The 13,580-nt window shown below is 62.8% G+C and overlaps 1 protein-coding gene across 3 annotated transcripts in view; it reads right to left on the bottom strand.

Annotated features, from left to right (window-relative positions):
- Positions 1-1,762: 1,762 nt before the first annotated feature.
- AGAP3 (ArfGAP with GTPase domain, ankyrin repeat and PH domain 3) overlaps positions 1,763-13,580 on the bottom strand; it is a gene marked incomplete at its 5' end in the record, with an annotated part of 52,565 nt that continues 40,747 nt past the window's right edge. For 2 of the 3 annotated variants that reach the window (XM_080818922.1, XM_080818926.1), the window contains 8 exons: positions 1,763-2,533; positions 2,704-2,959; positions 3,622-3,844; positions 4,001-4,091; positions 4,168-4,322; positions 5,981-6,118; positions 7,733-7,846; positions 11,557-11,725. In XM_080818922.1, coding sequence (XP_080675048.1) covers positions 2,327-2,533; positions 2,704-2,959; positions 3,622-3,844; positions 4,001-4,091; positions 4,168-4,322; positions 5,981-6,118; positions 7,733-7,846; positions 11,557-11,725 — 1,353 coding nt within the window. In that variant the 3' untranslated portion in view covers positions 1,763-2,326. The remainder of the gene's footprint in view (positions 2,534-2,703; positions 2,960-3,621; positions 3,845-4,000; positions 4,092-4,167; positions 4,323-5,980; positions 6,119-7,732; positions 7,847-11,556; positions 11,726-13,580) is intronic. The other variant, XM_080818923.1, reaches the window with a different exon arrangement.

The following is a 13,580-nucleotide window of genomic DNA, read 5'->3' as shown; positions in this document are numbered from 1 at the left end:
GGGAACAAGACGGTAACTGAAGTCATTCGCCGTTTCCCCCACCTTCGCAGAAGGGCTCCTCTCCTGGGCCAGCCTCGGAGCGGGGCTGCAGACACGGGGGGAAAGGAGTGTTACAGGAACCCGCTGCAGCTGGGAGCATGGTAAGCAGGGCCTCCTGGGGAGAAACGTGGCCCGCGCTGCGTCGGGAGGAGAGCCAGGGCAGAGAGCAGAACCACTGAGAGGAGAAACCGGCAATCCTCTGGGCAGGTCAAGGTCGTGGAGGGAAACACAAGCTGGTCAAATACCTGGCCAGCCTCCTCACCGTCCCTGGGGAACGGCGGCTGCTCCCGCTCCAGGAGTGGCCCGCCAGCCGCTGCTGACTCAAGCATCTGCCGCACGCCTCGGAGGAGCAGACAGGCCTTCCGTGGCCGTCCCTTCCTCCTGCCTGGTTTGGGTGACCCAGCGGAACGCGGCCTGGGGCTGTGACTGCTTATTCACCACCACGCCACAGCTCCCTAGCTAGGATGCACAGATTCAGGGCAGGTCTTCTCTATTTGGCTAAATTTCAGCAAGCCTTGACCGTTAGGCCAAAATATGCCGTCCAGGCCAGCCCCATTCCTGATCTAGATTAAGGTGGTCTCTGCCAGGATAAGGAAGCTACAGGGTTCGATTCTTTTTAGGAGCGAGGCCAGGCAGTGGTTGATGATCACAGGAGCTTCTGTCACTTTGGCAGTGGGGAATTCATGTCTACGTGTCTAGGGCCAGAGCAGATGCTCTCTGGCTCTTTGCCCCAGGGCAGGTGGGGGCAGGGGGACACCAAGATCCTGATGACCATTTTCCTCTGGATTTACCTATGAAGCCTCCTAAACTATACCAGGCACTACTCAGCCACTCGAGCAGCTGGCTTTCCTTAGGTAAAATAAAGGAAGTGATTATTGCTAATAATTTCTGAGCCCAGGAACTCATTCGTATACATACCCAAGGCCCTGTTTAATTCTACTCTTCTCTTTACTTAAAGCTCTTATTGGCCTTGCAAAGGGGCTGTGAATCAAGAAAATACAATCTGGTTTCCTCTCTGCGTAGCATTTGCCTGGTTATCTCCCCGCAGGCAGGCAGGTGCCCCCAGAGTGTGCCAGCCCCGCCACACCCAGCTCGGTAAGTGCGGCAGAAAACAAGGGCCACCAGCAAAGCGGTTCTAGGAATGGAAGGTAAGCTCCTTAGAGAGCAGGGACCTTAACCTGGCAAGTTCTCATCCTTCAAGAAAGGTATAGAGGTGTTACCCTCAGGTCTTTCTAGGATCAGGGCTAGTCAAAGGGAAAACCAGGAGCGCAGGGTTCTGCCCCCAGCTTGGCAAGATGTTGCTGGGAATCCAAGTGGCTGTTCTGCCATCAGTGTCCTACCTCCTCCCCTTTCCTCTAAAGCAAAGTCTAGGCGTGGGTCCCTAGAGAAGGGCTGTCCTGATAACATCTAGCCACTTACCCTTGTGGCATCCTCGGAACTCTGGTCCTGTGGCCTGGACGTCTGGCTGTAGAGCTAGTTCCCAGACTCTTAGGAAGGGGGATGATACTTCTGTCCCCTCTCTGGGTGAGCTCTGGCTGGCGCCAGGTGTGGCACAAGGTTACTGGACACCAGCTGGTGGTGGGGCAGTGACAGAGGGCAGGGGCGGGGTGTGGGAGGAGGGGAAGGCAGCGCCGAGCTCCGGACCCCCTCCAGGGGGTGGCAGTGCTACTGACCCACTCAAGGCAGTCCCAGAGTACAGGCAGGAGAAGACGGGAGCAAAGAAACAGGCAGAGCTGAACCGATGGGCCTTTCTGGAAGGGTGGAGATAGAAGGGGGGAAACAAGGCCACACACGGTCTGGTTTACTGGCTCATCAGACACACACACCAGATCTGTACACAAACATAAATATTCCAATGTACAAATTTACACGGGACTCTCAGATCACCTCCTCGTCTCTTTCCTCCAGCACCCCCCAACTTGTGCCCTGTCCGTCCAGGCTCCATTTTAGGATGAAGGCTTGTAGGGGGCTGGCAGTACAAGGTAGGAATCTGGAGGAGGGAGAGGTCCTGCTCCCCTCTCCTCACAGGTACCTCCAAAGGGTCCTGTCCCTTTCCAGCGGCACCGGAGGGTGGAGGGCTAGAATAGCTCCACTCCCTCTCTGCGGCGGCTCAAATCCCAGATGTCGCCTCTGGTCCCTCTGTCTCTCCCACTGAGCTCTTCTCTTCTTCGACTCTTCGTTTCCTCTCCTTCCTTTCCGCACGTCCCTGCTTCTCGGTCTCTGTGCCTTGGCTCCCCTCAGTGCCTGGAGGGAGGAGGGGCCCCAGGCCACGGAGTCCCCCGGGGCTTTACAGAAGGCTAGGACTTCGGTGCAGCTCCGCAGAAGCGCCGGTACCGTTGGCAGGCTCTCTGTTGGGGGCAGGTGCTAAGCCACAGCCCTCCCCAGGACAGCCGTGCTGGATCAGGATGTCTGCGCACTCCTGGCTGCCGGCCCGACGCGCGTAGGCCAGCGGAGTCAGGCCCCGGGCGTCCCGGCTCCTCACATCCACCCCGTACTGCGGAAGAAAGCACAATGTCACGGTTGGCATGACGTGGCAAGAACGGTGGGGGTTCTTGGGGAAAAAAGGAGAGGTGGCTTTCCAAGGGCCGGGGCGAAAAGGTCAGACAGGTCCGAGGAGCCCCCGCGGGAGGGACTGGAAAGGCCAGGAGGGAGCCCACAACTCACCCAGATGAGCAGCTGCGTGAAGACGACATTGGCCATGGCGCTGGAGAGATGCAGAGCCGTCCGCCCGTCCCCGTCCCCATAGGTCTCGTTCACCTCCTCCTTGGACCCATGAGCCAGAAGCATCACCAGCAGCCGCAGGTCGTCCTCCACCACGGCCCGGAGCAGCTGCTGGCCCAGCGGCACGTCCGAGCTCGGCAGCGGGGCCAGGAAGAGCTTCTGTTCGTACTTGGCCCGAATCCAGCGCTCCTTCTCCTCTCTGCAACACAGGTCCACCAGGGCATGAGCCAAGCAAGGGCCCGAGCCAACGGGTGGGGGCTGGGCAGGGTGCTCGGGGACTGACACCGACACCCCGGAGGGGAATCGGAAGGAACAGAGGAAGCGTAGGACAGAGCAGTGAAGAGACAGGCCCGAGACGGGGACGGCACGCAGGGGGAGTGCAGAGGGGGTGGAAACAGCTGAAAGGAAGGACACTGAAGGGAGGCCCCTCGAGGGCTGAGAGGGCAGCAGGATTCCAGGCAGGGCTCCCCTGGTGGCTTATCTGGCCCTGCTGGAACAAAGCGGGTGGGGGGCCTCCACGGGGCCCACGCACCAGCCTATCTCCCACCCATTCTCCCCATCTCCGGGCTCAGGCTCGGGCTCGGGCCTTCGAGCCACCAGCGATAGGGACCTGCGCATGCGCCTCCCGCTGGCCCCTGACCTGCTGATAAGGCTCAGAAAGGGCCTCTTGTTGTGAGGAGCCTGAGTGACAGGCGGGGAGGGGGAGGGGCACCCCAAGGGGCCAACTGCCAAGCAGAGCAACGGCCACTTTTAACCCTTAGAGCACGACTGTCACCACTCCGCGCCACCCCTAGTCTCCCCAATCCGGGGCGCCAACGCCCCCGCCCTTTCTGCCAGCTCCCCGTGCCCCCGTCCGCTCACCTGCAGGCGTCAGGCCCGGGCTTGGCATAGCCATCCAGGGCCCCCTCCCAGACGCTGTTGGCCAGGGCGTTGCCCATCGCGGTCATGACGGCCAGCAGCTCGGGCGGCCAGTCGTCGAGGTCCAGGGAGCGGACCCGGGACAGGTGAGCCCCCAGGTGTCGGTGGGTCCCCGAGCACTCAATGCACATCAGGGCGCCCAGGTTCAAGCTGGCCCAGTCTGGATCTAGGGCAGGACAGGAAGCATCATGAGGTCCACGGGCAGCCAGACGGAGACCCCAGGAAAGGCCGCTCCCTGCCTTCTCTCAGGGCGGACCGCAAGCCTCTCATCTGGCATTCTCGAACCCACCCAGACCCCGGCCCTGCCGGCCTCTGCACTCACTGGGGGCGTCGCAGTCAATGCAGAAGCTGTTGCCACGCACGGTGCGCACCGCCTGCACGGCCAGGGCCGCGTTCTGGTTCCCCAGTCGAGTCTGCGGAGAGACGAGGGGCGGCCAGTCAGTCACGAGGCCGGCTGGGGTCCCGCCCCCGTGCGGCCTCCGTGCCAACCTTGTCCTTGGCGCTGCGGCAGCCCTGCAAGCTGGCGAGGATCTGGGCCTGCACGCTCTGGACCCACAGCTCCCGCTCCTCTGCCGTCGAGGCCTCGAAGTGCCACGTCTGCCCGGTGAGGGACACCACCACGAACTCAAACGACTCCTCAGCCTCTGTGGGAGATGGGGGTGATAGCAGCCATCAGGGCGGGGCGCCCCACTGCCACGGCCGGCCGCCACCAGGGCTCCGCCCCGTCGGGGTCTCCTCCTCTCCCCGCGCTCCGGGGCCACTCGCAAGCGTGAGCAAGGGGCCCTCACTCCCTCCGCGCCCGACCACCTGCGGAGCCCGGCTGCAGGGAGGCGAGGTGGCTGCAGGGAGGCGAGGTGGGTGCGAGGCTTCCGCCCCTGCCCCGCCCGAGAGGAATTCCGAGTGGGCGCTCCCTGGAGAAAGCAGCAGGGAGCGTCTGGGGAAGGGTGCGGCGGGGCGCTAGGAGGCGATGCTGGGAGCGGGTGGGGGAGGCGGGCGTGGGCACCATCCGTACGTGTCAGCTGCAGCCGCCTCATTTTGCAGCTCATTAAACCCAATATTCCTGACGGCGTCGGCGTGGGGCTCCTGGGAGCGGCCCCTCCCCCACTCCCCGGGCACAGACAGGAAGGACAAGCGGATGGGGAGAGGAGACGTTTTCCCCCACGAACTGGGATGTGTGAGCAGACAAGGCCCCGAGGACAGCGCCAGTGACATGCACGGTGGGCTGCACTGGGACCCCAAGCTCCGTTCGGCTTAGACCAACAGAGAGCCACGTGAATCCCCATGCCAACGGCCACCACCCTGTGGCCGAACAGCTCCTAACCAGCGGTGTGAATGTGTCCCGGGGCTGCGGTGGGAACTTGGGCCTGGGGGGAGGCACACGGAGCCAGAGGCAAAGGCCTGGGTCCCAGGTTCTACCCAGGGACACACCGTCCCTGGGAGCCTTCCTGCTGGGCTCCTGCTCTCAGGGCATCCTCGACGGGAACCGACTCCTAGAAGGACGCTGGTGCCCCTTCCTTCCCCGGGCTCCGCCAGCCCACCGTGCCGCTCTCCACACGGCCTCTGAACCACAGAATCGCCGCCCTGTGTGGGGGGGGGCCGGTTCCCGGGGGCAGCTGGGCTCTGAGCCAGGACCGCTAAGCATCACTCTCCCACAGGTAGGCCGGAGAGGTAGCTCCTCCCCAGAGAGGCCATCTCTGCCCTCCTGCCCACATCCCTACCCTGGCAAATGGAGAAGTGAGACACTGCGCATCGGTCTAGCTTAGACTTAGGCGGGAGCGGAAAGACGCCAACCACAGAGAAGAGGAACCGTTTGAAGAGACTTTGGAGAAAACCAGAGGAGTGCTGTGGTTAACACCAGATTGCGAGAAAGGCCCTGTGGAGCTGGAATTCCTTAACCTGAAGACCAGTCGGGAGAGACTTAGCCAGCTCCTACACACGTATTAAGCACCTATTGTATGCCCAGCACTCATCAAGCTCAGTGGGTGATGCAAGAGCCACAGGAAACCTGGGTCCTGCCCGCAAGTCTGTCTGGAAGAGTTACTGGAGTAGCCACCTGCTGTCTTTCACCTTCTCCAAGGATTAAAAGGTTCACATTTTAGTAGAAAGGGTTTTAATTAGGCAGAAGGAGGAGCTTTTCTAAGATACCAAGTCCGGATGACCAAAGGAAGTGCAATTACAGTTACGGCTACTTACACAAAGCACTCGCTCTTAAAACGGAGAAAATGGGGTTTCTTTGAGAGCACTATCCCCAAATCCCACAGCCCGCCTCCTGTGCCCCGGGTTCCCTGTAGGTCCCCCTAACCTTCAGCAGCACTGCTGGGGCCGTCTGGTCGGGGGGTCCCGGTGCTCTTTTTCCGCCGGTGCTTCTTCCGGTTGGAGTGGGGAGATGGGGGAGGCTCCAGCTTGGGGCTGGAACTGAGCACCTCAGCCGGGCCACTGGCTGGTGAGGGGAGAGTTGGAGAAGTGTGGGAAGAGGGGAGGGCGGGGGGGGGGGGCAGAGCACGCGACCTGCCTAGTGCCACTGGGAGCGCCCCCCTGAGCTGTCGAGGGAGGGGTCTGCCTGGCCAGGCCAGTCCCAACCAACCCCCCCTGAGCTTCCCCAGCCCTGGAGGAGGAGAAGGGGAGAGAGGAGAGTGTGGGGAACTCAGGCAGAGCAGGAGAGAGGCGAGGCGGAATGGCTGGCTGGGGCTCCGGCAGCCCGGAGGGGTGGCAGGCGGCCCAGGGAACTCACAGGGAGCTGAAGCCCCAGCAGCTCCGCACCAAATTTATCCTCAATCACACTCCCCGCTCCTCACAATTAATAGCAGAATTAGAAACAATCAGGGAGCTGCCTAATTACTGTCAATTAGAGCGCGCTAATCAAGCTCCCGTCTCCCACACCCCGCCCGGCGCTCACCACTAAATGTCAAACTTCATTAGAGGCAGACACGCTCCCTCCCTCCCTCCTTCCAGACTCAACAGAGGGGCCCTACCGAGGCCCGCACAGTCAGGACAGTGACTCTGGGAAGCCCCCCAGCTCCCCCTCTCAAGCCCTCCACAGTCACTCCCCCCAAGGAGGCTCAGACTTGGATCAGGAGGTGGGGAGCCTCCCTGTGCCGAGCGCACCCATTCCCTCCCGCACTCGGGGCTCAGACTGGGGTTAGTTCTTCCAGGGGTATGCGGCCCGTGAAGGTCCAGGAAAAGAGACTATGGGCCTCGGGCCTGGCCGGGCACTACTGCCCAGCTGGAGGTGAAGGGGGTGGAGCGGACCTGCCCGGGAGGGGACAGGGGCCAAGGGAGACGGATGAGAGTAAGATGGGGGAAGCAGGGGGGGACAGTGCGTGTGTGTGTGTGTGTGTGTGTGCATGTGCGCTAAAGAGGGAGAAAATATAAGGGGATGAGAAGAGTGGAGATGTGAGAGCAAGGAACAAAAATGGACAAAAGGGGAGGAAAATGTAAGATGAGCCAAGGAAAGTTAAGAGGGAGGTGCGATGGCTGGGAGAGAAGGGAGAATTTTTGACCAGCTGGACGGGATGGGGCCTCAGCCTACTGGAGGCGGCATGGGTAGGAAAACCACCTTTCTGGATCCCGGATCCTATCATCCAGGAACCCCCCCTCTCCGTGGCGCGCAGGTTGCCACCATCAAAACGTGTTTCAAGCCCCCAGCCTCCGACCTCCCTGCTCAGCCGCCTCCCTGTCCCCCCCGCGGTGAGGCTGATGAGCTGGTGCGCAGGGGGCTGATGGGGGCTGATGGGGAAGCAGGAGCCGCCACCAGCCGCCACCAGCGCTGCCTAGGGACAGCAGCGGGTGGGCAGAGAAGCTGCAGAGGGAAGGGAAGGGAAGGACTCCGGCACCAGCCAGCCGCTGGCAGGGCCTAGGGCCAGCGAAGGGGTAAAGGGGCAGGAAGCTGGCCTGGGCCGCTGGAGAAGGGACGGAGGCTGGACTCCGTGTCTCGTGTCTCGGAACCGCACCCTGGGCCTGCGACAAGCTCTGGCAGGGGCCCCTCCCCTTGGCCTGGGCTCCATCCCGACACAGCCCGGCTGCCCTCCTGTGTTGTGAGCAGGGGCCTGCGTACCTGGGGGCAGGGCATCACTCCACTGGTCGGCGCTGGACACGGAGCAGGAGCGCTGGTGCAGCCCCTCAGGGCGAGGGCCAGCCCAGGCCGGGTTGCTGGCCGAGTAGGGGGCACCTGGGGGCGGGGGAGGGGGAGGGGGAAGGGTCAGACTGGGAAGGGAGGCTGCGGAGGGGTACACAGACCTTCCTGAAAGTAATGCTACAGGCAGAACTCGAGAAGTTCTAGCAGAATACTGACCCCAAATGAGGGCTTTACCAGGTACTGGGCCAGGCTTACTGGAGACCGAGAGGCCTTGCCTGGGGTCCCCGACACCTCGGGAGGCAACTGGTCTCGCAACTCACACCCCTCGCCACCTCTGTTCCCTTCCTGGGAGCCGGGAGAGGGGGACGCGTGGTGCTGACCGCCCTCCACCATGGTGCTCCTTGTCTGGCCACAGTCCCCAGCCCCACCCCCCCACCCCGGACCAGGCCCTGCACCCCACGTTCTAGTCCGCATATGCCATTTGCTCTGCCTCAGCTTTGATGCCATTCTGACGAGAAATAAGTGTATCAGATTCAAGTAATTATGTCTAATTAGTATTAGTAATTATCCTGTTGGGCTGGAGAAAATTAATCTTTCGTTTCCCATCAGGGAAGAATGGCAGAGCCAAGGGGGAACCAAAGGCTCGAGGAGCCCCGGGGCCCGGGCCGGCAGGGTCCCCTGTGCCCTCCGAGCTGTCCCGCCTCCCTCCCTCAGCACCCAGTCCCTTGCAGGGAACCCACGGGAGAGCCACGGGGCCTCGGAGCCCACGACAATTCGAGGACCTCCACTGCCCTCTCAGCTCAGTCCACATAAGGACCACGGGCAGGGGACGGAGGCCAGAAGGCGGCGGTGGTGGGGAGTCTGAGGACGGGGGGCCATAAGCGAGGTGTCACACCTCGGAACGCAAGGCGGGAGAGCAGGCCGGGGGCTGGAGGTTAGTAAGGAGGCAGAGACAGGGCCTGGAGCTGGACGCAGTGGGAGAGAGCAGGTGGCAAACTCAGCCTCAAACCAGTCCCGGGAGGACACGGGTGGGGTTTCTGGAAGTCTAAGAATGGAAGCTCTGGGCGGAAGCCACTAGAAGGTAAAGAAACAGGCCGGACATCCCTAATGCTCCGGGGACCGTGCGATGCGGAAAGGCGGAAGGCAAGTTTTGGATTTCTGCTGTGTTCGTCCTAACACCCCAGGCAGGACCAGACCCACAGTAAGTGCTCACGAGTATCCGCGTGGTGCCAACACTGCCCTCCAGCCGACCCCATTTCTAGTCCCCTCGAGGCAACGTGCCGATGCTTCCTCTCCGGAACCCCGCCTCCCTGACACTCCGGCCTCACAGGTCCCTGCCAGCTCAGCCTCCCTCAGGGGCCCCTCGGCTCCCTGGCAGGAGACCTTTCAGAGAGGCAGACGCCGGTCCAGAATTCTCAGAGACCTTGCTTCTCCCCGGCCCAGGCCTGCATCCGTCCCCTCCCAGGTTCCAAATCTGATCCCTGCCTCCTCCCGAGCCCCACCCAAAGCCACCCCAGGCCCCACTTCCTCCCCAAGCCCCCCAACTCAAAACCCCGAGGGAGGGAAAGTGCTTTCCCTTTTCTTTGTTAATTCTTCCCTCATTACGCCTGCAATCCCACAATCAGTGTGCACTGTAATTGTCGAATTTGATGCTAATGATTAATGAATTAAACATGGAGCCATCAATTAGTCCTCGGAGGATAATTCTGCATAAAGCAGCGGATAATGTAATTACAGTAACAAAGATAATGAGATGTTAACATCGCCCGGTGAGCGGGAGACATGTGTGAGTGTGCATGAGGTCGGCGCCGGCGTGTGGTGGAGGGGACACGGGCTCGGGGGAGGCCGGCGAGTGTCCGTGGGTGCGGGTCGTCCTGCGGGTGAGGGCGCCGGGTGTCTCTTCGTGTGCGCTTCTGCCCCGCAGGGGAAGGCTCGGAGGGCCCAGGACCGTGACAGGACAGAGTGTCTTACTATGTCCCTCCCTTTGGGGAAACAGCCCAGTCCTGCTACCTGACTTCCAGGCGAGGCTCCCCTCCGCCCCACCCTTCGGAGTACTGATACTTCCTCCTCCCCGGTGGGTTACGAACGCCCCAGGCCAGATCAGAGGCTGCCTCTCGCTGTGCGCCTATGGGTGCAGCTCTGGGAGAGCTCAGGGCCCTGGCAGATCCCCAGCCCCCCTGCCCCTGCACGCCCGTGACCTCCCAGCAGCCCAGACACAGCTCTCCGCGCAGAGCCCTGAGGACTGCATGGGGCGACGGTTCTTACCATTGGGCAACGCCCCCCCACCCGCCCCAGTGCACCCCCACGGGAGGCTCTCAGATGCGCCCCCACTGCCTGCCCCGCAAAAGGGGGGGTGCCTTTCTCGCTCCCTTCCTTCCTTCCCTTAGTCCACTGGAGCGCTCCCTCTGCACGGTTCACGGGCTTCTCTCTGAGCTCGGGGTGGCTTAGCGGATAAAACATGGCTTTTCGAGTCAGGCACACTCAGGTCCAAACCCCAGCTCTACCACTTACTGTGGAATTTTACAGACAAGTTACTGAACCTCGCTGAGCCTTTGTTTCCTCATCCATCAAACGGGGTCGAGAAACTCAACTTCGCGGAGTGAAAGGAGCCTGACCGAGAGCAGCTCTGGCGCACGTGTCCACCAGCAGACGGCGCCCCGGCCGCTCCCCGTGCCCCCAGACTGGTCAGCGGGGCCGAACACAGGCCAGGGGCCAGGGAGCCAGGTGTCCCTGTGCCTCCGACAAGGAGCACACTCAGGAGGCCACCGTCTGGCCTTCTTCTCTGGACCCAGAGTTGTGCAGTGCGGGTCCTACCAGCCTTTTGAGGGGGCCTGTGCCATCCACTCCAGACTTCGTACCCAGCTCCTGTCTACTGGATGTCCCCAGCGGCCTAGGACCGTGATGAGCAGAGCACCCCGGGGCAGGGACACACTGACGGCCCCTGGGAGGGCAGGGCAGTGTCGTAAGCACCTGTTTCTGGGTGCAAGCAAAAGGGGGTCCAGTCACCTGGGACAGCATAGGGAGAGTGAAGTCTTGGAAATGCCAAGGCAGATCTGGGGCCTGGGGACTTGGGAGGGACAGTGGCTTTGGAGCCCCAGGGGCCTAGCGAGGCAGACAGAGCTGGGGACAGAAAGAACCCTAAGCATCATCCACCCAGACTCACAGCGGCATCTAGAAAGGTAAGCGGCGCTCAAGGAAGAGCTGCCGCACGGTGAGTTCCGAGTCTCTTGGCCTCTAGCTCTTCTCCCCACCCCACCAGACGTGTGGCAGCGTCCGCCTGGCCTCCAGCTTCTCCCGAAGCTCAGTCCTCTCTGAGCGGAGACCCCACCTCTCGCTGCAGACCCCAGCGTGCTCGCCAGGCGAGCTCCGGCCGCATCCACCTCCCCCGCTGCCCCCCAGTGCACGCCGGGCTGCGATGCCGGCTACGCGTGCGAGAGACCCCGCGCCCACCGCCACCCGCCCCGGTTGGTTCCCGCTGAGGAGAAACGGTGCCGGGGCCGCAGACAGGGACCCCTGGCAGCACAAGGCTGTCTGGCCCCATCCCGATCTCCACACCGCCTGCCGGGCCCCGTGCCGGCCGCTCCCTTGACCTGCTCCCAAGAGGCCAGTGCCCAGGCAAACGCATTTGGCTGAGCAGGACTCCGGGGGACAAGCATGCTGGGAGCCCCGAGCACCCAGGCTGGGACACAGGGGAGCCCCAAGTGCCCACCTCCTTGGGCCTCCAGAGCCGCCCCCTCCGATCTCGCAGAGCAAAGCGGCCGCGCTCTCCCGGCCCCCCACCCCTGCCCGCAGCAGCCCCTCACCTGTGCCCCCGCCCAGCTGTGAGGTGCTGCGCTCCGAGGCCAGGCCGTTGGCCCGCGGGCTGGTGCCTGGGGCCGTGGCAGGGGTGGCGCGGGGCAGGCGCTTTCCTGGCACTTTCACTGTGGTCCGCAGCAGGTCGATCTCCTTGCCGTGGATGTTCTGCATGTAATCCTAAGGGCCACGCAGATAGATGAACACGCGTTAGGGCCGCTCCTCGTCTCCGGCGCTCACCCGCCAGCTCGCACATCCCCCCCGTTCCCCGGTGCTGCAGGGAAGGGAAGGGGAGGGTAGGCCCGAGGTTTAGAAAGCAGGACGGTGAAGCCCACGGAGTATGTCCAGGTCCGGGTGACACCCAGTGTACTGGGGACCCAGGGCAGCTCTGGGGGGACGCAGGCAGCAGGGGGCAGGAGCAGGGCAGAGAGAAGGGCCTGGACCCCAGAGCTGAGGGCAGGGCTCCTTTAGGAAAGGCAGCTCAGGGGGCAACACGAACGAAGCCAAGTACAGGACCACAAGGTGGGTTCAGGAACAGCAGTGCCCGAACAAACGGCCGGGCGGCCCCAGGTTGCAGGTGGCTCGTCACCGGGTACCTCAGCCCTGGTTTCAGAAGCTCTCACCACCACTGGGGCGCAGGGCACCCGCAAAGCCTAGAAGAGCCCTCACTCCTGACAATAAGCATCTCTTGAACAATTAAAAAGAAGCCTTCGGAGCACAGAGACAGGTCCCCGGTTCCACAAACACCAGTGGGCACCTGATGAGCACAGTAACGGCAGCCGGTATCATCGTGCCCCTCCCCAGCCCCTGCCCATTCACGGGGCCGGGCATTCATGCCCACGGGGGCAGGCCGCCACTCACGTGACCCTCCCGGCAGAGGTGACCAGGGCCACTTTATAGTTGAAGGAACCGAGGCTGGTAAAGGCTAACCTGCCCAAGGTGACACCATCAGAAGGTGGTAGAAGCAGACTCGAGCCCAGGCTCTGTAGATTCCCAGGGCTGTGCACTGAAGGCAGATGTCCTGGGCCCAGGCACTCAGCCTGACTTCAAGTCAGCCCCCGGAGGGCCCCAGAGAGTGGGAGCCACTTGGTGCCTTGGGCCCCCCACCATTCCCGCCATCTGGATACTGGCCTGGGAGGCCCATGGGGGAGAGGCCATGTGGGGGCCACCGAGCAGAGCCCGGCCCGTCAGCTTCCTGCTTTAACCCCGAGCCTGACCAAGGCCCGAGCTCTCCCCACTGCTTCTGCGGTCTCCTTGCCCAACGGTGGACTCCCATTTCCCTGCTTCTAGTACCTGCGAGACCCTCTAGTACCTTCTAGTACTTTCTAGTACCTTCCCAGCTCACGTCCCTGGTCAAATGTGGCCAAAATCCCTTCTGGAGAGCAGAATCTGGGTGGGAGGCGTCCACTGATCTCTGGAGTTCCCTGGTTCAGACTCCGATCTGCTCTCCCCCCTCAGGACCCGCCCCCCGAAAGCTCCCCGCAGACACGGTCCTGGTGTCCGTCCAGCGCACACGTCAGACTTCCTGTCACCCAGCAGCTCTCCCACCTTCTCGCCCTTCGGCTTCAGGGAAAGGGACCGCGTCCTCGACTTGAAAGCGCGGGCGGGGAGCGCTGCCATTTGGGAAGCAAGGCAAGGGCGGGGCCGACCGGGGCTTACGGCCGACCCTCGCTCTGGCACTGACCAAGAGAACATCAAGTAGAAAGGGGTCACCTGGCCCCAAGGAGCCATGAGAAGGTGCAAGTGTCCGGTCAGGAAGAAAAGCAAGAACGAGGAAGCAGCACCCCGTGCCAGGCTCACTTCCGAGGCGGGTCCTTGGGGGAGGGGACCCGTGGGAGGGCCGTGGGGACGTGAGTGCAGTGGTCTCTTGGGCCCCATCCAGCTGCAGCGAGGACTGGCCAGGCCTGGAGATGTCCTTCAGGACGGAGGGGCCTAGTCGGGCCCAGAGGAGAGCGGCCCCCAGCGGCCTGCGCCCGGAGGAGCTCCCTTCCACGCAGCTCTGGGCTGCGTCTGTGCACGAAAGGTGCCAGGCCCA

This window comes from Martes martes (assembly GCF_963455335.1).
Source record: "Martes martes genome assembly, chromosome: 11".
Classification (NCBI taxonomy): Eukaryota; Metazoa; Chordata; class Mammalia; order Carnivora; family Mustelidae; genus Martes; species Martes martes.
Note: the sequence above shows the minus strand (reverse complement) of the source record. Positions and strands in the feature narration are given on the sequence as shown.